The sequence below is a fragment of the Passer domesticus genome, chromosome 2, assembly GCF_036417665.1.
Source record: "Passer domesticus isolate bPasDom1 chromosome 2, bPasDom1.hap1, whole genome shotgun sequence".
In the NCBI taxonomy this organism is placed as follows: Eukaryota; Metazoa; Chordata; class Aves; order Passeriformes; family Passeridae; genus Passer; species Passer domesticus.
This window is the reverse complement of record NC_087475.1, coordinates 111,646,472-111,669,778: the sequence shown is the minus strand read 5'-3', so window position 1 is coordinate 111,669,778 and position 23,307 is coordinate 111,646,472. Positions and strand designations below refer to the sequence as shown.

At 41.1% G+C, this 23,307-nt stretch overlaps 1 protein-coding gene across 1 annotated transcript; it reads right to left on the bottom strand.

Annotated features, from left to right (window-relative positions):
* Positions 1–216: 216 nt before the first annotated feature.
* On the bottom strand, positions 217–23,288 carry TOMM70 (translocase of outer mitochondrial membrane 70). The gene is made up of 12 exons (XM_064410753.1): positions 22,990–23,288; positions 14,609–14,782; positions 13,417–13,543; positions 10,855–10,964; positions 9,396–9,544; positions 8,066–8,273; positions 7,342–7,476; positions 6,070–6,177; positions 4,840–4,956; positions 3,918–4,015; positions 3,270–3,392; positions 217–2,326 (listed from the first exon to the last, which is right to left on the bottom strand). The coding sequence occupies exons 1-12, from the start codon at positions 23,239–23,241 to the stop codon at positions 2,173–2,175; spliced, it is 1,755 nt and encodes a 584-aa protein (XP_064266823.1). The 5' UTR covers positions 23,242–23,288; the 3' UTR covers positions 217–2,172.
* Positions 23,289–23,307: the final 19 nt, after the last annotated feature.

Here is a 23,307-nt window from a genome sequence, read left to right as displayed (position 1 = left end):
TCTTCAGGGCTCAAGATCATACCTCTGAGGGTGATGGAAGCAAGCAGAGATCGGATTTGTTGATTCCACATTTCCTCCTCATTCTTTCTTAAAGGTTGAAGTGAGAGAAGATGACAAGGAGTATCAGTTCTTCCTAGACTTAGAACATAAGCACAGAGCTCACCACTGCAGAGAACACCTTCATCAAAACCTGTTCTTATACATGTCAGAGAGAGATACTTGAAGGTAGTATTTATTTTTTCAGTTTACAGGTGATATGTCATTTACAAAAAAATTACAGACAATGCATCCTTTCAGTGCAGTTTCAAACTAGTTGAAGAACAGGCAAAAGTCTGTGATGATTTGGAATGCTAATAATTGACAGCACATGCTTTTTTCCCTTAATTGATTGGGTGGGGTAAGGAATGGGGTACAGATGGGGTGATGAGGAGAAAATGCCAATGTAAATAAGGCCATGCGAATAAAAACTCCTCGGAGAACAGGACTCATCAGCCTGGCATATTTTTGTTCTCAGGTAATTGCTGCAGAGATTGGAAGTTGGAGAAGACATTTGACACTCGTCACATTCAGTGCCCCTAGAAGCTGCCAGTACATTCCCGTATCTTCAATATCACCAGTGCTATGATTTCTGATCACCTAATGAGCTACTAAAATAATGATTAAATCTTTATCTCTACTCTCCACCATTTGAATACTCAACTGTAGTTGCTGGGAGAAAGGAAGGTCAAGTTGAAAATGCAAGCTGCTGCTGTATGGTGGCACAACTACAGACAAAGACAGTTTGACTACAGCATCATTCATTTCTTTAAAAGGTTAAATACATTAGACAATTCACCACAAACAAATCTATGATTTCAGGATGGAAAGAAGCCCAAACCAGAGTGGCATAAATTAAGCTACATCATTTGCATGAGGTTTGTCCAGCCACATCAGTCCAGGGAAAGGCAAGATGGACCGACTGAGCTCCACACCAGAAAGATCAACCCAAAGCAAGAGGGCCCTCTGTGAAGTTCCTAATGAGAGGAAAACTGTTTCATAATTTGCCCATCTGCTGTTTGCAGCACAATTGCTTCCATTCGGTATTTGAAATTTTGGACAAAACAGGATCTACAGAACAAGGAAATGAGTGCAGTTTACAAATCCATTATTGGAAGTTTGAGCCTATGCTTTGTTCCTTATCTCACTTAATCCTGCCAAGGGGCTCTTAAAAGGAGATCATAACCCAGCAGTCTCTAGAGACTGAAGAGAATTTAGATAGTCTATCAGCTGCTACACTTATGCAAAAGCATCAGAGATTACAAAGATTATATGCAAGCATGACCTTACCTTTTGGAGCTTGACTCCCAGCAGTGCTTTCTGTTCTTGAAAGTCTCTGAACCCTCCAGAACAATTTCCCATGACATTCAAGTAAGGGCTGCTGCACAGGAATACATTCTTTCTTCCAGTAAAGTCTACACTGAAGCAGTGTTACTGACCTCCTTCCCCAGTTAACCTTTTTCCTAGCTCTCCTATGCAGTATTCTAGGGCTTTCTGGGGTGAGAATAAGGACTACCAAATTAATTCCCTAATAGCTGCCACAGGACTATTCCTAAGTAAGTTATGCAGAGGGTGGAAGGGGATTTAAGGGAAGATTGTGCATGCTTGCATATATTTACAGGTGTCCTCTCCACATCTACTGACTTAAAAAAACCCTCTATTATTAAAGTTTGAAAATTAATTTTTGCAAAATTAAAATCAACCCTCAAGGATTAATTGGATATAAAACCTATTTTACAGCACTGACTAGTATTACCTTTAAAATCAACAGGAAAAAAACCCACATGCTGTAATATTATTTGATAAAGCAAAAATCGCCCACAACATAATCACCCAAAATGAACCAGTGTGAAGTTTTTATTTGCATGGCCAAAATATGTTCCTTTGGTTCCCCTGCAACTTTATTTCCCTTAACACACTCTAAGGTTTCTGCTGCAGAAGGAACAAGATGCAGCACTGCATACTTCCTTGAACAACCACTCCCACAACACCTAAACATTTAACAGATGTAGCAAATGACAACACCACGAACGGGAAAAAACTAAGTTCCACCATTCAGCATGGTCTGCAACAGCGTCTTTAGGGCTGGCTGAAGTGGGCAACTTCACTTTGGAAGGTCATCTCCTCCTTGTTTCTTTACAGTGTTGGTGGTTTCAATCCATACTTCTTTGCAACTTCTGTCTGAGCGTAGGCAGCATCACAGAGTGAGTAGAGGTGTGCCATCTCCATTTCTGATTTGGCCAGGTTGATAGCTTTGTTGAACATTTCAATGGCTTTGTCCAGGTTACCTCTGAAATAAACAAAAATTTAGCCCAGTTAAGACTGCCAAAGCATCTTGTCATCTCTAAAACATCCTTTTCTTTCAGGACTTACACTCTCCACCATTAATAATTTAAAAGGACTTCGGGAGGAACCACCACAAGAACTTGTGGTGATGCTGAGTAAACTCAGAGTTGTTACCAAGCCTAAGCAGCCAGGACAGCTGTTAAACAGCCTTCCTCTTGAGAGCCCCCACAGGTGATGGTGCAGGACAAAATGTTCTCCATGGGACACCAAGTTCACTACAAAGACAATGCTGGGCAACTGAATGAAGTCTCATCTCCCCTGAAAGGCCTTAGTATACAAAAGAGGAAAACTTGCACAGACAGAAGCACATTATTTAAATAGGAAATGCTTGCAAAATTTCTTGTGGCAATAGTTTAATTGTTTAATTGTTTAATTAAGTCCTTTAGAGGACTAGACATATTACAAAGAGACCCGGTACTGTACTGTCAGCTACACCCCAAACCTTTGCACAGTTGCAATACAATGTTACAGAGCAGGGCATTCCTCTTTCCCCCAAGAATTGTGGAGTCCTGTTGGCTGCAGGCACAGGATCCTCAGCAGAGACAGTCCAATGTTCAAGGACAACATCAGATACACACAAAGCCAGGCAATGATTTAGGAAGTCACTTTAAATGCAGAAGGGATGTATTTAAACATACACGGACTCCCCTGCATGTTGTCCATTAAGTATGAAATTGGTGATAAGAAGCTGTCAGATCATAAATCACAATTATGCCACAGAGAATGCATGCTTTCCCTAAGAGTTACAGAACAGAAATCAGGACTTTGGGTAAGAGCTGGCCTTACAGCACACTGGGGAGAAGATCTTAGGATCCATGAGGAAATTTAAAGAACTACTGTAACTTCAGAAGTAACTAAGAACTCTTAACACTGCAATTCAGTATTACCTTTGCACTTCAATCGTTCCCATGGTCTCATATGCAAAATCACATTTGTTATCAATTTCAATGGCCTTGCTTATGAGTTCTAATCCTTTGTCTAAATCTTGCTTCCACTGGAGCTGAAGTAAACTATAGAAGAGAGAAAATTTCAAACAGGCTTCACATACTCCTCCCAAACCTTCATCATGGTAAGCAAAACCATCCCAAATGTATAATGTATTTAATTTCTAATGCAGGAACACAGTAACTTAGTAACTTCATGACTTTTAAAAACACCTGTGTGAAAGTCACTTTAAATAAGCCACTTTACTGCTTTAATGACTCTAAAGAAAGGCAAATTTTTCCCAAGAGGACTTGGCGCATGTTGTTTTATGAAAGAAAAGACTTCAACACAAAGCTGAAACTAATAGGGGTAAAGGAAAAGTCAGATACATTTCAAGCAGATACTCAATTAGCAGTGAACACTGATGAAACTTTCCTGAAACTTATCTGCAGCTTAGTCAAGACAAAATACAGAAATACATTTAAGAGCACAAAGATGGTTTCAAGTTATTTTTTCTGGCTAAATTTCTAAACATAAATACTCAATTCAGGTTGGTTCATCTAAATATGCCAACTGCTCTCAACCAAAAGGACTGCAAATTCAATACATACCCTTTATGAACATATGTAGTGGCATTGTCTGGCTCAAGGTCAATGCATTTATCATACATTTCATCAGCCTTGCCAAACTGCTGTTGATCAGTTAGTGCCTGAATCAAAAGAGAAACCTGTTTGTCAATAAGCTTCCAAAGCATGCACTCTGCACTCAGCTAATTCTAATTAAAACTGTATTGACAGCGTGAGATTGGATGTAGTTCATTTATGGTAGAGCAGGCCAGGCACATCAGTTTCCAAAGTTTCAAACTTGAGGCTTTTTGGAAAGCTTCTGTGCTTTAAGTGCACAAATTACTGACCACACTGCCACCTGTAATGGGAAATCCACAAGCAACATGCTGTGTGCTGTAAATAAAAACCATTCTAAGAGTCTGTACCTGCAAGCTTCAACTCTTCCTTTTCAGAAGGAAATGTATATATATTGCCAACCCACTTAAAATCAGAATGTCTCATGCTTCCTACTAAAACCAGCAGTATATTCTTAGAGAAGAAATTAGTCTCTGTTACAAGTGTACTACTCCCAACAGCTGTTCTAAACCACTACATGCCAATGGCAGCAGAACAAAAATATCACTGTAGTTCCACACATCTGACTCGCAAATTACCCAGAGAATCCCTGACATTCATCAGCTGGGATTCCACATACATGCAGGAAGGAGGGAACCATGCAGGGATAACCTCTGCCTCCTAATAACCACCCTCACCTCTCATTACTTACACCCTGCTCCACCAGTTCCCCCTGTACCTCCTCTGCCCCACAACACCCATAACCATAAATGCAAGTAGCTAACTCCAGGCAGCATGTCTTATCTCAGAACTTAGCATCACAAATCTTCATCTGTTACTTGAAGAAACGTTATATCCAAGATAAAAAGTACAAGAAAACACGGCAATTTGTTTAAGAGAGAGAAAAACATACCTGAGCATAGAGTGCATAGCCCTCAGCACACTTTGGAAAATTTTTAATGACATCTTCAAAGCCTTTCATGGCTGCTTGCACAGTCAAAGCATTACTTCCTGTATAAGCTTGGCGATACTATTCCAAGGAAAAAAATAAATGAAAAAAATTAGGCCATCACCAGACTGAAAAAATGTGATCAGGCCTCTACCCACCTCCCCAAGAGTTGCCTGCATCATAATAATTCAGTTATTTTACATAGTCTGAGCAAATTGGGATTGTTCAGCCTGGAGAAGGCTTTGGGGTGGTCTAATTGTGGTCTTCACACACCTGAAAGGAGCCATGAGAATGATGGAGAGGGATTTTTCATAAGAGTACATAAAAATGAGTTTTTTACAAGAACATGTAAACAGGACAAGGGGAATAGATTCAAATTGAAAGACAGCGTGTTTAGATTGGATATTAGGAAAAAAATCTTGTAAAGGTGGTGAGACACTGGAACAGTACCCAGAGAAGTTGTGGATGCCTCAACCATGGCAGTGTTCAAGGTCAGGCTGGATAGGGCTCTGAGCAACCTGGTCTAGTGGAAGGTGTCCCTGTTCATGAAAGGGGAGTTGGAACAAGATGATTTTTGGGATCCCTTCCAACCCAGGCCATTGTATGATTTTGTGCTAAGCTCCAGAAGGTGATATGCCTTTACATCCTACCAAATCTGGTTTTGGGAACCCGTCCAGGTGTCTGGACTTGGAGAGGAAAACAGATGAAAGAAGGAAGTCGTAAGGCCTGATAATTGTGATAGCCTCCCTCTATTTTAAATGCTTAGAAATTCCAAACTTGGCATTCCTCCTTGTTCACACCATGCAAAGCTGCCCTGACAAGATTCTCGCACACTGAGTCATTGTACTAGCTTGAAAATGTTTGTTTCCAATTTCTTGATGATAACCATTTTCCACAATAGTAGAGTTTTATTAAAATCAATTTTATTTGCTCCAGTTAAAATCAAGATTTTAGTTCCTCTCTCACAGAATAGAAAAAATGTTCTTCTGTTTGAACAATGAGTGTTTCAAAAGAAAAGCAGGAAATCCCTACTCCAACTGAAGAAATTGTTGCATTATTCCTTTACTCTATTATTAAGACAGAGAAGTATGTTGCCCTACTTTCCTGTTAAATTTGAATAAACCAGAGAAACACAGTGTTTTACAGAGCTCTTTAAAGCAAAAGCACCCAGACAAACCCCAGCACGTTACCTACCAGAGCGAAGCATTTCTGTGCTTGTGCCAAGGCAGAATTGGGTCGCAATCGGATACATTCATCAAAGTCTTCCACAGCCTCCTCGATTTGGTCAAGCAGGATTTTCAGCTAGCCAGAATGAAAGAAAATCCTATTTCTCTATTTCATCTGTGCTTCAGACACTTACATGATAATTCAATTAGCATCAGTTACTCAGATAATTTCCAGCTCAGTTGCAGAACTGTCTAGAAACCTACAAAACCTGTAACTAAAAATTACTGTTATTATTGTATTATCAAAGCCACCAGTGAAACTTTGGCTACCTGCACAAGCAGGCAATGACCCTGTGTAGGGATTGAGACTGCTTGCATTTTAGACTGTTGTCATCATTGTGTCAGCATTATGACCAGTCTCCAAAATTATACCATATTTTCTCAAGTTGTTTTGCCTCTCTGTAGCCAGTATCTGTGGACAATTTGGACATTGAAACATTTCAGCTTTTTCAGCTTCTATTTCAACCTATTTTGTAGGGTTGGGTTTTTTTGGTTTTGTTTTGGCATTCTTTTCCTCCACAGGAGCAGAGTTCACTTCATCATTCTCTTACTTTACTGTGAAGGTACTTTAAAACACAAATTTTCAATCTGCAGAACACTTTCATTGCCTTCAGTCAACACACAGTACCATCTTAATTTCTGAGCACTAAAGTGGTCTAACAAATTCATGGAGAAAAACCCTTGATCCATGGAAGTCTTCCTTACAAATATGACTTAGCCTATCTGCATAAGCTAGTGTTCCTTTTTTACTTCCAGCACCATTCATTTACAGGTCTGTGGCAGCCCAGGCTTCCCTAGAGCTAGAAATTAGTCAAGGACACAGCAATGTCACAGGCAGAGAGGGATGAGCTGAAGAGACCCAAGTCCAGGGCTCAGGGCTGCAGGTATTATCAGGGACATGTTACCTCTGCTGTAACAAAGCTTCCTGCTGTGCAGATGCTGCTCTGCCATCCAGGCCCCTTCACAGAACAGCTTTTATCTGCTGTACATGTACACAAGCCCCCACACTTGTAAGTCTCAGTTCATACTATAGAGAGCTTTCCTATAGCTATAGAAATTAATTGCTTCTGCCTGACCTGAACCTCCAAAACAGACTGTGTGTTTATCCCACAAAAGTTTCTAATTAGGAGTTCATATTTTTCTGCCACCAAGAGCATGAAGTGTCTCCAACGACACCTTTTTTCCTTTTAGTATAACTGAAGTAGCCAAGTGTTGGGACCAAAGCCCTAGGGTTTCTTACCTGTCCTCGATGGTGGTAAACATCAGCATTCTGAGGATCAATGTCAGCAGCCATGTTGAAGTCCTGGGTGGACAGCACAGGCTGCTGCTGCTGCATGTACATGCTGCCCCGTTTGATCAGAGCGTTGGCTCGCAGCTGCAAAACACGGCAGGGAAACATCAGCCACCCCAGAGGTCCTGCACATTTCAGGCTTCATTACAGTCACAGTAAATTTTTCGTTTGACTAGTTTCTCCCACTGACAGGTTTCAATGATTCTAAGCAGGAGTAAGTTTCACATTGACTCTAAGTAAATGAGCCCCTTACCTAATTTCAAAAATGTCAGCCTATGCTTTCATCTCCGTGGATTTCCGAGCCCCCCCAAATCCTTCTTGATTCCTATGTTTACAAACACATCAATGTTTTTTGAAGCAGCTGAATATGCAAGTGCAATTAAGGTTTTTCACTTATCCAGAGTGGATAAGTGAAAATTCTTCCAATTCATTCAGCTTCCCTTGTTCTTTAGTTTGTAGTACTTATCACCTTTAGTTTGCACTACTCACTACAGCTGTCTCAAAAATCAACAAGCCCTTGAGAAAAAGTTTGTCAGTAAAAACACAGTAAACAAACCAGAATATTCCCACTAATACATCTGAAAAATTGGACAAACAACTTCTTGAAGTATATTGCAAGTTTATTATCTAACTTCTCAATCCCAACTACAATCCAGCTGTGACAGATTCTTACCTTCACATTTGCATCTTCCATGCTGATGACCTGATCTAGGTCTGGCTTGGCAGCACTTGCATTGCCAATAAGTAAGTAGAAAGTAGCTCGCAGAAGCAAAGCTTCTGCCATGTATCTTCCCTTTGCTTCAATTTCCTTTGTGCTTTCACTGATAATTTTGTCATAGTTCTCTTCTTCCATATATTGTTTTGCTCTCAGATAGCCAGAGCTGTAAATGATGTAAGAACAGTTGTATATATACATGCATTCACTGAACACTGCAATTTCCATTCAGATGTTTCATCAAATCATTACAAATACTAACTTGTGCTGTACTTTTACAACACCAGCATAGTCCCATTGGAACATCCATCCCTGGATGGAGCCATCTTAGATGGAAAACAATTTCCATAAAAACTGGCTAAATTACATTGGAAATAAGAAAAACATTTTAAAAAAATTTAATTTGAGCTTCATTTGTCCCTTGAGTTGTTTTTTTTTTTTTCTCACATGAAGAACAGCAATAATCTCTGGTTTAAAACAAGAGGATGGAATTCATGCACAGGAAAGGGAAATGTTAAACCTAGCAATGTGCAGCTTGTATATGGAAGAAATTATTTAATAGCAAAATATTACAGCACTGCCTTGTTCTCAGCTGTATCCTGGATTCAGTGAATCTGCCTGTAGATCAGGACATTCTCTCTTACTTAAAAAAAAAAAAATCATAATGCTGTTTGCAATGGTTTCCAAACTGAGAGCATTGCAATCTTCCAAAAACAATCTGGAAAGTAGCATAGTAAATTAAAGAACTATTTATGTGGTGCTCAGGCTCCACTAAACAAAACACAAAACAAACCTACAAAACCAGAACAAACTTTTCATTTATGGGCAATTTGATTCCAGAAAGATAAAACACCATTTCAGCCTCAGTTGCTGTAAATGCATGTTTTCATTCAAAATTCCCTTTTTCCTAGCTCATCTTCTCCCTGCCAATCCAAAGGCTAACTTGCTCTCTTCCTTGGAAATGCTCCTTCAATATAAAATATTCCTTGCCCGCAAAGCACCATTCAGCCCTCTCCAGTTCTCCCATCTCCTAAGATTTACTGTGATACTGTAGTAAATATTCAGCATATCATCCCAGTCTCATTGTCCTTCTTCTGCTTTGTGCAAGTTTAGAACTAGCCAGTCAGCTTCCACTAAGGCTTCACTTGCAATCCTGGTGTCATTTATGTCAAAGGAATCTCCATGCCAAGTACTAAACAAACAGCAGCACGTTACACTGAGCAAATGTCCAAATCACTGAAAACTTAATTCCAGTACCAAACAATGCTCAACTGTACTGTACACTCACTTTTCTTTTACTTCAGAAGCCTCTCCCTCCTTGTCCTTATCTTCATCTGATTTCTCACCCTTAAGCAAAGGTTGGGAAATTATATCATCTGTGAAAGAACTGAAGTAGGATTTAATGAACTGTGGCGAGGGCATCAGAGGCTCCCGATTCTGAAACAGAGAAAGGTAATTCCAAGTCATTAGGTGGTGAGATCAGATGGTAAAGATGGAAATGGACAGCAAACGTGATTATTAAAAAAAAAAATTGATGAAAGAAACAATGTATGACTTTCTCATCTGATAGCCTGATGTTTTGGATTTGCCATTTTGATGTCTAGGGATCCTTTAAGCTGCAGATCACAAAGCAATACCTATCACCAGTGAAAACAAAGTGATGATATTTGGGGGGAAGGGAGATTGTATCTTTCCACATATGTGGCTAGAAATAAGGACCCTTAGGAAATCGTAAGACATTGGGTAGATGTACTAAAGCACTGGGTGTGCACATAAACTGGGTGAAAAATGCAAGCTGGTGATTTACGCATGACCCTAAATTCAAGCAGATTCTGAATAGCAGTTTCCTCTTTTCTCCAGCTTGTCCAAGAGAAGCTGCTGTCATCATTACAATGGAGACTAATGAAGCAATACCCTAGTTCTGTGTGGAACTTGGACTGGATACAACCTATTTTACTTAAAGTCCCAGAAGTAACACCTCTCAGGCAATCAATCCTTTCTACAGCCAAAAAAGACTTCTTGTTTAAAATAAACTGCACACAAGAATTACAATGCAGTCTCTCCTGCAGGAAACACTGAGTGCACTCTTCTGAAGCATACCTATCTATGTCCCACACGCTCATAACACTATTTGTTGTCACCTCCACACTACACATTTACGTGAATTTCAACAGGAAAGAAATTCAGCATCTCAAAACCAACACAGGATTTCAGAACTTCAACCACCATCAAAACACAAACAAGAATGCTTTAATAACAGCCAAGAACATGTTAATATCTGTCCCAACCTTCTTGTAAACCTACAGTCACTTAAAATGACTGCTCCTGGCTACCCCTATGCTTCCACAGTTCTCTCTTCTGCAGTTTCCAAACATTCATGCATAGATATCTGTCTGTTCCAGCACACCCACTTTCCGTGAAATTGCAAGTTCAGAAAAGCCCTACACAGGGCAGCACACCAACTTAGGGTGTCTCCTGAATGTCGTAATAAGTTTCATTATTAAAGGGAAACAACTGCTAGAAGAGATGTCTCTTCCCTGCTGAGGTTCCAAAAACTTTGGAGAGGTCCCACAGGAAAATACCATTGGTACAATGGCAGCTTTGTAGAAACCAGTTTGTGTTGCTTCTTATGCTTGAGCAGATGAAGACAGTGACTTGTTTACAACAACTGACAGAATGCCAACAACTGACTTTTCAACAACTGGTCAGGTGAAATAACAATTAGGCAGCAGTATCACAAGTCCTACCTTGTACTTCTCTTTGGCCTTTTCTTTTCCAAGGAGTTTAAGAACTTTATCAGCTAATAACATACTTTGCTGGTTTTGGAAGGCTTCTAAAATGCAGACTGCAGTGACATCTAGGAAACAACGTACAGAAGTGAGATTAAAGGAATTCTGATAGTCACTGAAGTACACTATAAAATGTGCCACTGAGTACAATGAGGCATTGCCAAAATAATACATGTCCTGTTCTCAGGCCAAAGCCTCTGTTTCCAGCTTGCTGTATTTACTGTACTATTCAAGACACAAATTTGTATCCAAAATGATCTTCCTGGGATAAAAGGACTTCATGACAGTGAATGAAAAGAAATTACATTTATTTTTCTGTTCATGTTTTTATCTAGAGACAAACACACTTAAATCAAAAGTGAAAATATATACCTCTATCAGGGGCTTTCACCATTTTGGAACTTTGAGGAGAGTAATTATGTTCATATGATGTTTGCATTAAAAGCGCTAAGGCAGCTTTTCTTCTGGGACTGGTCTTTATTTTCTACTTCTAAAATTCACATTCAGTCCCATCACATCTCACTTATTCCTCAGTATAAGAAATCTGCTTAAATTCTTCTCAAATTTTTCAGCTCACCTCTGTGACTTTGGAAGGGAGCAAGGAGAAATACCTTGCTGGCCTATTTGAAGTGCCAGCCCCTATCACATGGCTCTCATTCACACAGAGAAACTTCTGCAAATGTTAACCCACTGCTGCCCAAGTGAAACTTCCCAGTGTGAAATGCACTCCTACACACACAGCTTCTCTGGGCACTCCACTTAATGCAATGCTACCACGTGTTTTCCATTTTGTTTTCATCTAAATATTTGTGAAGATGACCAGAACCTGGATTTGAAATTCAAGCAGGGTGTGGTCTGAATATGCTTGAAAAGTAAATGTCTTGCCCTGGAGTTTTACTCTAATTCTGCTGCTAGAGAGACTATTAAGCCATCACTTACACAGAAACTCCCTGCACCTCTGGCATGGTCCAGAAGCACATCAGAGTCCCTGGGAAAATATGGTACCCCCAGCAAGAATGTGCTATACAAACCCACTCTGCCCAAACCCTGCTGCACTCCAGGCTTGGCTGCAGCAGCAACATCTTCCCAAATAATACTGCCAGGGAACACTGGAGGAGTTTTCTGCTGGTAGTAGTTTTGAGGTTTGTTTGGTTTTGCTTTCCTCCACTACAGGGGCATACCCTACTTCCAGGGATTTTACTGGCCATATGTGGCTGGCAGGCAAAAGCAGCGTTATAGAAAAACAGTGTTGTTAAAAAAAAAAAAAAAAAAAGCAAGAAAGCTTCAGATCTGAAAAAACTGCAAGCAAAAAATCGAATAGAAATAAAGGCTGAAAATAATTGTCACTAGCATTACTGCTATTAACAGTAAAAAGAAGTTATATTTAAAACTGTCACAGGGACACTTGATCTTTCTTGGGGCTTTAATCACCTGGCAGCTACATAAGGTTTAGATTTTGTTACAGCACTCTGGAAGTGCAGCTGATACACAGTGGTTGCAAAGGAGTGCACTAAATGGACCAAGTTTTCCTTTTCCAGTTACTACCATCTTAAAGGGCATAAAGGCATTCTGCCAGCAGATAAACAGATAGATAAATTTTTCACATCTAATTTACCTTCTAATTTGGCAGACCTAATTCTTGTCTGTTACACATAATGAAACTAATTTAACAGTTAGATTTCCCAGCCAAAGCACTGCCTTATTTTCTGTCCTTTTTTGATAATGAGCACAGCTGAAAATTTAATTTGTCTTTTAACCTAACATCAGCAGGAATTATTTCACTTGATGAAATTTATATGGGTCATTTCAAGCAGTGTACTATAGCTCAAAAGTGCCATGAGACAACACATCTGACCTGTAGTTCTTAATTTCCATGGCTTCTCAGTGATATCTTCCTGACAGTTCAAAACGTGTTCTGTTTACAAATAGCATTGGAAGGTTTGATACAGTAATTTCTTCTGAATACCAAGTATTAATAATAATAAAAAAATCAATCTGTTCTAGTTTTCTTAAACTATGCACCAGAAAAAAATGCTGCTGAAGCTGTTTTCCCTCCAATACCAGTCCAATGCATTTAAATTACTGCAATACTTTTATTTCTGACCATGCATCTCTACCTGCAAAAACCCACATTTCTGTAGTAGCATAATTTCTCTAAAACAAACTGAGAAGAAAGTCTCTTTACTGCGTGGAAATAGAACAACTGGTTATCCACTCATGTTAGATTAATTCTGTCCTAAAGTGAAGGAGTTTCCTGGAAAAATAATACCTTGAGTGACTACAGTAACATCAATTTCTCAGCAGTCATTTCAGATGTGAGCAGATGAGTGTTAGAGAAATGTGAAAAGGTTTCTTTCGACAAGAGAATAACATGTATTTGCAGAAGCTAGGAATGGTTTAAATACATAATTCTGTATTACTGTAGCTACAGAAGTGAAAACAAAACATTTCCAAAAGCTGCCATCTCCAAAGCAGCAGAACTAAATCCACTTTTAAGTATACACAACATGAGCCACTCACCTTCTAAACATTCCTTCTTATTGTCTAGCTTCTCATGGGCCTTTGCACGTCTGAAGAGAGCTTTGACGTATTTAGGGTTAAGCTCAACAGCCTTTGTACAATCTTGTGCCACTTCTGTCCATTTTTGCTGTGGGCAGAGAAGCAGCACAGTGAGAGGGGCCCTGCTCAGCTCCCTGTGCTGCCTCCCCCAGCCAGCTCCGGGGTCACGCACCCCGCGGTGGCTGCGGCTCCCGGGGCTCCGCTCCTGCAAGTCCCACAGGGAGAAAGTGCCTGCAAACCACTGCAAACACCTGCACCAGAAATGGAATTCCTACAAAATACTACAGCAGACAGTGCACAAATCCCATGGGAGAGCATAATGACTTGATGCAAAGATGCTTGCAGGAGGTAACATTGGGACTGAAAGACTGGTGTGAAACAAGTAGAAGAAAAAAGATGGAAATATAACGGAAGCAAGCAAGTTTACCAAGTGCTGAAACTTCTTTTTTTAATGTTATTTCAATTTATCAAAACAGGCTTTTCTAATACAGGAATCATATGCATTTGGTATTCATTATGGCATGAATTTGTGTTAGACAAGAACTAAATCTAATACCAGATTTATGTAAGCACAGTCTCTCACCTGATACTTCAGACTGTACAAGGCCAACTTTTCCTCTCCTTTATACAGCTCACCAACTCGACCTCACAAGCAAATCCATCATACCATAATAAGCAACACTGGCTGACTTCTAAAATAACACCCAGTGTGTAATTACCCAGCTGTCGAGTAAATGTTATTTCCCCATGTGCAAAATTTAGGTCTTGGCCTTTACTAGGATTTCAATGATTTTTTGTTTACATTTTGAAGTAGCATCCTTCCAAAATATTTGGCCTTTCACCTTTCTTTCACAGTTAATCACTCAAGTAGAGAGAAGTAAAATAAACTTATATACAAGAAAATTCTTCCAGAGAATAAGAAATTAAAACTTTGTCTTGGAAGAACCAGATGCGTAAGAATTACATAAGATATACTGAGTGTGATTTTATTTACATGTAGAAAAGTATGATAAGCTGAAAAAAGCTGCAATAGCATCTTGCAATGAAAGCAGATGTTATCACTTGGGACCTTTCAGTGGATGAAAGTGACAAAATACAAAATTGACAATGGTACTTTTTACAGTAAGCACATATTTATCTTTTAATTTCTTACCAGTTGTTCATAGGCAGCAGCTCTGTTTTGATAGAAGGTAGAAAGATCAAGGTTTTTCTCAGGAGGACACAGGCTGATAGCCTCAGTATAACACTGAATAGCTAACTCATATTTTCCTGCTTTAAAGTATTTGTTTCCTTTGTTCTTGGCTGCTTGGGCTCTACCAAGAGGACTCTGAAAAAGAAAGTGAGAGGTCAGTTCAAATTAAAAAGGCATCACAGCACACAAGCTACGCACTTTAGGGCCCATCTTCAAAGATATAAAAATGGACCTGACTTGTGAACTCTAGCCCAGACTTCTGAAAAATCTCACTGATTTCAGTTCCTGGAAACACACAAGAATTTTCTTTTGCAAGTATATCAGATAGGAGATAACCTTTTCACAAGATTCACTACAATGCTAATAAACAATGCAGTCATTTCTGTTTGGAAAGCTAAACAGATTGTAATCTTTTACATGGCTGGTGATCAGAAGAACCAATGAGGTAAGTTGTTTCTCCAGAGGCTAAATGCGTAAAGACAACAAAGCCCTCAAAGCAATTCAAACAGAAGATCCTCCTTCTGAAATACAGACAGCCTCTAAGACAAGAGGTGATTCATCAGACTATGAATTAAATATGGAAAACACTTTGTGGAAAGACCGACTGAGCAGGACAAATAAAACCTGAAAGGAAAATAAAGCTGATTTGGCTCTCATGCACTAGACAAATCAACTTTATAGCTGACTTCTCTACAGCTTCACACACTCTGCTCCATGTAATGACAAGTGTTGGACCATCACCATCTTAGCAAGGGATGGGAAACTTTGCTGACTGGCCTGAGACCCTGCTAAATGCATCTTTATGTTCTGCACCACATGCTGATGATCTGTATTTCTGCAGAAACTAACACTGCTACCTACCTGAAACCCCTGGATTTACAAATCAGTTATCAAATCTTGTGGTTTGTAAGGAATTAGATGTAGAAATGTTCTATCAAAGAGCATTCACGAAAAAAGAGCTGCAAAAGATTCTCACATTGATCTTCTGCATTTCTGCTCTTCTGTCACAGCCTTACTTCATGGACAACATTTTGGGGCAGTTTTGCCAGAACAAAATGAAGAGAAGTATGGGCACACATGCTATTCTACTAACCTTTCTGAGGAGGGAAAGGCTACAGAATGGGGGCAGAAGTACCTTTAACAATAGCTGTAGCATTCACTACATGTCCCCTGCACTTCAGATCACTGAGGATTTGTTGGGAATTGTCCTTGCTGCTCTTTGACCATACTGCTGCCTCCTCTACCCACTTACCCACTGCCAGGGTCAAACCGAACACATACAGACAACCAGACAGCTATAACACAAATTTGAAAGCAACTTTGCATTTCATTTGCCCATTCCCCGTAATGTCTGCTCATTTCATTCCAACCTGATCATTTTCTGCATCTAAGCAATTTACTTTAAAACTGAAAACCTGACGGGAAGCCAAGACTTGCTCTATAACCTGTCTTTTAAGGCCTGGATCCCTATCCTGGCAGGAGAGGATCAGATAATGGGTGCTAGCCTCAGTTCCTAAATAAAGGTAGGCATCCAAATAGAACAAAAGTATCCTAGAAGCATTCTCCTGAGGGGAGACTTACAAGTGAAACCATATAAGGCAGAGAATTTCTTAAATATCCCTACTGATAGCAGAGCTCTTTTCTCAAGTCATTAATCACCGGGTTCACAAGAAATCAATCTGCACCATCTTTATTGTTCACAGAACAAGGCAATCTGCAAGGTTTTCAGGTTTTTCTATTGCAAAGCTTCAAATTTAATTTGATGAAAGATTATTAACCTGAGTTACTGTGTAACTCTATGCTACTCTAGGCCAAAATTAGGGTGCAACTATTTTTACTGAGAGACAAGTAATTGTGTATCTGGTTAAGTTTTAAAGAAACAACTTACCAAAGTTTCAAAAGGTTAAATTTATCTTGAGTAGGTCCTAAATTTATCTCCAAATACAACAATGCTTTTCTTATAACAAAGGGAGGGGTTATGCATCTGCTGCAAACTTAAATGCATGCGAGTCAGCTTGAAATTTTTCCTTGTGCATGTCTAAAGCAAACCACATTAAAGATGCCCTTGTGTGAAAATCTTACAAAATTCAGTGCTGCTCCTATTAACTTGGGTCTAAAAGGAAAAACATATGATATGAATGTTGTAACATTCATACATGTGTTCCCAGTGTGAAAATTATTTAAGTCTGCAGAGATGAAGCCTAAGTACAGCTAGGTTACTACTTCATTATCAGTGCCAATTGCTTCATGCCAGGGATGTCCCATGCCAGTGTGTGTGCTCCATCCCAGGCACTGTGAGAGCCCTGCCCACAGCCCTGAGTAAAGACACCAGCGAGGGATGAGGAGTGCTGGGTAACACCCCAGTGCCATGGCTGCTCCGGTGGCACCTGTGGGAATTGTAACTGCAAACAAGACACGTGGGGTCTGGGGCTCTCACTGGTGCTCTGCTGGATTCTGGGAAGCATCAAGCCTTCCCACAAGCCTACAAGTGCACACAACAGTGATCACAAACTTCAGAGAATACAGACACGATGGCAAAAGTTATTAAAATCAGTAACTCTGTTATGAGAGTACACTTTCAGTAACCCTTGCAGGATCACAGACCACACACCCAATCATACAGAAATGAATCATGGAACATTTGCTGACTCCTTGGTTACCCCCTGCTGCACCCATTGCATGAGGCAGGAAATGTGGGGGTAAGGAGTCAGAACTTGGAGCACAACATGCTCTCATGCAATGAAGTCAGCAGTATCGCCCAAGGCAAGGGAGAAATCAACTTGCTTGTTTATGTTGCCTTAAACTAGACTGCATGCTCTGAGATGTTTTATTTCTGCACTCTTACTCAAACTACTCTGCTGTAGTCCTCAGTATGCACCCAAAACACCACCAAATCCAATGTATGTTTTTGTTTGGTTTGGTAGGGTTTTTTGCTGTTGATGGTTTGGAGGTTTTCTGGTAGCTGTTTTTTTCAAAAAATAAAGTTATTAAAGAACTCACATCACATTCTATGCTGGAATACATTTTCATGACAGCACATATAAGATGAATTCCTCACATAACATCTGTTTCTAAAGGTTTGTCAAGCCTTAAATTTAACCCTCACATAATTTTTAAGCGTATTTTTAAAAATTCTTTCTCAATTGCTACACTGGACATACACGAGATAGTACTTAAGAAACTGATTATGCAAACAAACTTCATGCACAAGTAATCAAAAACCTCATTCTTCTGTTTTCTTGCCAAAGTAATAATTCTAGACATTATTTTCCAATTTCACTGCTTCTCCCCACCTGACCCATGAGCCTGACCTGAACCATGCTATGTGGCACACTGGACACTTTTTATGCCCAAGGTGAAGATCGATATAGAGCAAGAAAAACTCTCCAGTTTGTCATCTTCTGCTCAAAGAATCTGTGCAACAACCAAACCTGCTCAACAACATGAATGTAAGTTCATAGCAGAGCAACAAAACAACTCAAGTTATTTGCAGATACCCAAAAAATAACATCTCAGTACTTAGCACTGCTTTCAGCAACTGTTCATTAACAAGTTTTAGAACAGAGCTTAAGCCAAATTTGTGAAATTGAGTTATCATTTATCCAGGTACCTGAACAAGCAGATTGCTAACTGACTAAAGAATAGACAACACTGGCAAAATTTTCTGAACTTCGAATTTAACCTCAGCAAATGTGCTTTCCTCACAAAATGTTCAGAAACCGTGCAAACAGCAACTTTACAGCAACAGACTGCCAGCTGCAAGAATAATAACGCTTAGTAACTCCCTGCAATGGCAATAGTGTTAAACTAGCCATTCAGAACCTTTATATTTGAGGGGGACTGTTATTCAAAGCAGAACAAGAAATCTCCTGCCAGCCAATGATGACAGTGATTCACAACAGAAGCATGAGCAGAGAGCTTCAGCATTTTCTCTTGGTTGAAAAGGATTTGCATGAGCCCTTATCTGACAGATGACATGGAGGGTGACTACTGTTTCAGCCATCTTAATTCAACCTGCAAAAAAAGAAAGCCTTGGTCTAGGCCTCTTTTTTGTCCTTTGCAAGTGAAAGAACTCTCTTACTGAGATGAGGTACCAGGGAAAAAAATCTTGTTCTTTTCTGAATACCTACCTTTCTGCTTTGTTTTTTCACTAAGGTTCATCTCAAGTCTTTTTTCAAACAAAGGCATTAATTGAACACAAATGGTTTAAAAAGTCTCTTTAGCACTAAAACCACTATGAGAAAAAGTATGTTTACATGAGCTTTAGAAGTAAATTCAAAGCACAAGTAAGGATGTATTACACTCAGAAAAAATGTAATGAAGTTTACAGGACAAATTCACAATGTTCTCAGTCACCTTCCTGTTAAATGAATTTGCCATCCATGCCTTCCATAAATAAGCCAAGTGTTGAAAAGTTTTACTGCTATTATACACACATTTAGGAGTTTTCTACACCTGTTCACTATAGCTAGCACAAAAGAAAGACTCACAGGAGGTTGACAGTGAGATTTACTAAGCAACAGGTGCACAGTACAATAGAAATTACTTTTTAGTTACTTTGCTTAGATCAATCTAGAGTAAGTACCAACATGAGTGCATCTAGACTAAGGGGTTGTATTGTTCATATCCTGATCTAACATCACAGCAGTGAGAGAGGCAGCATTCAGCAGTTGCTACTAAAACAGACCCTGGAAAGAAGCCACGCTGGCTGGCTGCTGATCCCGGGATGTGGCACCACAAAGGCCGCGGAGTTTGTCACGTTCACCCACCCCTGCACTCAAGGACAGTGCCCAGCTCACAGGAGAGTGTGCACACAGGGAACTGCTGTGACCCCAATGGCTTTTTCTAAAATACACAAGGCCACCCAGCTGACCCCCTCTCACAACAAACACAGGGTTACATTGTCAACTTACTGAAAGAGTTAAGGGGTCAGATCTGGACTATCACAGAACTGCAAAAGGAATTAATTCCAACTTCAGGGGAAAAAAATACTGAAGCAACCAACACACTATCTCACTGACTAACCACTGATCACTCCTGCAAGACAAGGAGGGTAAAAAACCTGCTAAAAATGTGTCATGGAATAAGTTTTAAAAAAAAATCAATTGGACGCCAACTAAAGCAATATATGCAAAGTACTCCATATTTTAATTACACAATACTCCCTACAAACCAGGAGAGCATGTGAAAAGCAACTGCTACTGAGTGACCAAAACACATTCCATCTAAATTATAAGAAACAGCGACAACTGTCATTAACAGATGCAATTTGGCTTTACGACCTTTGAACCATCATCATCACTTAACTGGTCCAATAATACCAGTTTACTGTTCTGTCAAGGAGCTGTGCTTACAGGAGAAGGAATCTCAAAAGCAGTTCAGCTTTTCCCAATATAGCACCTGTGCTAAGGGCTTCTGCCAACACAATGTCAGTCACAGATCACACACTTGGCCAGTGCGTTGATGTCAGGAGAATCCTCTGGTGCAGACAAAGCTGGGAAAAAAATGTGAGGCCTGTGCAGCAGGTAAAAGAAAAGCTTGAACTGCATGCAAAATAGTAGCAAGTCAGAATAAAGAACAGGGAAGATATAGGACCTTACATATTTTTAAAAAAACAAAGGAAAAAAATTCAAGGTCATGTCTTCAGAAAAAGTGACCAGAACATCAAATGGATACGGGGGCTGATTTAATGAAAAGCACAAAACAGTATGAGTCCTAAGTTACATTTATGAGTAAAAGAATAGTTAGCTGACACAGCTGTTAGTAGTAGATTCATTATTGGCCTATGTGTTTTCCAAAGGATTTTCTCTTGTATTTTAACTGTGAAATGAATTACTGGCTCTTATTCACTGTGCAGACTTGTACGTGAAATCCAACTGAATTTCAAAAAATATCTCATCACACTATAAAGGCAGACTAATGCAATACAGGCACTTTTGTAAGTGAAGCATCTGCAGTAGCTGTATTTTTAGTCATGGGTCTTATCACTAATATTCATAACTAATAAAATATGAGAGGAAACATAAAATCTACATGGCATCATAGCTTTGGATATGTAACAGGAAGACAATCCTCCACACACACATAAAGCAGTCCTGGGAACTTGCAGCCACATTTATTTCCCTGATGCAGCCATATTTTGACCAGCTAGACAATTATCTCATGTAATCAGTCAAATCCCATAACTTCTGCAGCTTTCCTAAGCAACATCCTTAATTTCTTTACAGTGCAAGCAATGCCACTCTTCAAGAAACTTTGCATCAGCTCATACCACTCAACTTATCCTTAAATGCACAGAGCCTTCTAGTAATTCAATTTGTGGAGCAACACACAATATTTTAAATCAAATGCTACGTGTTTTAAATGTTTTAAGTGCTTCCTTCCTACAATTGTAGAATGACTACAAACTCCTGGATAGTGCTGGAATTCAGAAACACAATCAAGAAACCCAGAGTGAACGCACTAACAGGGAAGTCACTGCAGGAAGACAAAGGTCAGGAGCAGCCTGCAGATCTGCAGAGCTCACACGCAGCAAGCACACTCCCATAAGTGTGCCAGATGCTGCTTGCAGCCAGGAGCCAAAGCTACCACAGTAAACAGTCTCAATTTGTCCTCTGTACACAACTTCTTCAGCACTGTTTGGTGCCCAGGGAGGAACAAATCACTGCAGTGAAGTCACTGCCTCAAGGTCCAGCATAGGTTTTACAGCTTACCGTGCTTTCAGGAATGCCTGAGAGCAGCTATGATTCACTGGCTGGGGAAGTTGCCACCTTCCTCACCACTCCCGTGTGTGCCTGCCACTGCCCGCCCCAGCGCGTCAATCTTCACCATCAAACCACCAAGGTTAAAACGGACTTTTTCCAGCCTCCCAGAGGTGATTCTTCTTCTCCCCTGATCATTTCAAATGGGAAGCTTAAACAGTCTGACAGTTCAAAGCATTTTGGGTGATACACAGGAACAGGAGAAGAAAAATGCAGTGTGGGATACTCTTACCAAAGCCCATCAGTTTGTCAAATCCGTCACTTTAAACGTGCTTGTCAACTGCAACCTCACCTCAGCAATGCTGCATGAGTGGCAGGTACATCTGGGACTGCAGATGTGCAGAAAGTGCATCTTAGAGGCATTTTTTTCAAACACAGATATACAAGAGAACTACAGATCTGATCTGGACTCCAATCTTACATGTTGTCCTTAAGCTTTCGCACAGACCATTTTATCTGAAAGTTCTCAGAATGGTAACTTACAACAGGACAGATGTATGCTTTGAGAGCATGCCTACTAGGCAAATTCTACACTTAGAAGTCTCTGCTGCATGAACTCTGTGGATTCTATATTTTCATGGAAAGTACTATTTCATTTTAAAACCATTTTGGTTGTGTTTTCTTTCCACTCTGCTGTATCCAGCATCTCACACACAACAGATCTCAGATTTTCTTTACAAAACACTACTCCTGGAGGAAACTTATTCATAGATAGCTCTGCCTCAGAGGTCTAGAGTATGTTCCCCCCAAAACAGCACAGATCCATGCTCAGGCACTTGAGGAGAAGATGCATTTGGCAATGCCTGATCTTGGAACAAACTACTCCCGATCCCTGTGCAGCAAGGGCAGAACCGCAACCATGACTGCCTGGCTAAGAGCTCCGTGTCACCCAGGCTGACCACAGAAAGACATGGAGGTCCAACATCCAACCAAGGGTGACAAACGTGATGTAAGGGACTGAAGCATCTCTCATAGAAGCAAAACCTCAAGGAGAATGGCCTGGTCAGCCTTAAGAGATGGCTGAGAGAGGACCTCATCATTATCAGTATCTGGAGGAAATGTGTCAGGAGGATGGGTCTGGGCTCTGCTCGGTGGTGCCAAGCAATGGGACAAGAAGCAACGGGCACAAACTGATGCACAGAAGTTCCACATGAACATGGGGAAGAATTTCTTTACCGTGCAGTGACCGAACACTGAACAGGTTGCTCAGAGAGGGCGTGGAGTCTCCCTCACTGGAGGCATTCCAGACCGTTCGGACACAATTCTGTGCAATGTGCTCTGGGACGACCCCGGAGGTCGGACCGCATCACCCGCCGCGGGCCCCTCCGACCTGCCCGGTCTGTGACTCTGTGACCTGCCGGGCGTGTCACGCACAGCACGACCAGGATGTCACCCGAGCTCCATCCCACCGCACGCCTGCTCCTCGCTGGGACCGGCACCCTGGCAGCCGCACTCCGGACGGGGCCAGCGGCCTGTGGGGCCCTGCCGCCCGCAGACGGCAGATGCAGCCCGGGCATCCCCACGCTGCTCCGGGCGGCCCGGCCGGCGGCGGGACCCCGGCCCCTGCCGCTCCCCGCTCACCATCTCCTCGTGTCCGGGCCCGTCGGGCTGCCCGGAGCCGCCTTCGCCGCCGAGCCCGGGGCTCGCCCGCCCCTCCGGGGTCTTCCTCTCGCTAGCGCCCTTCCCGCGCCGCGCCGCCCGCCGCCCCCACAGATAGATCGCGCCGGCTCCCAGCAGGATGGGCGCGCCCAGCACCAGCGCCAGCTGCCACCGGGACAGCCCGCTGGTGCCCCCGCCGCCGCCCGGCAACTCCACGGGCTTCGAGGCGGCCATGACGCCCGGGAGGAGGAGGAGGAGAAGGAGGAGGAAGAGGAGGAGGAGGGAGGGTCAGCGGACACG

Coding starts and splice junctions, on each gene's coding strand:
- TOMM70 (XM_064410753.1), bottom strand. CDS start 23,241: ATGGCCGCCTCGAAGCCCGTGGAGTTGCCGGGCGGCGGCGGGGGCACC. Junction 8,274..9,395: donor GCTTCTGAAGTAAAAGAAAA/GTGAGTGTACAG, acceptor CATCATTTACAG/CTCTGGCTATCTGAGAGCAA. Junction 3,393..3,917: donor ACTACATATGTTCATAAAGG/GTATGTATTGAA, acceptor TCTCTTCTATAG/TTTACTTCAGCTCCAGTGGA.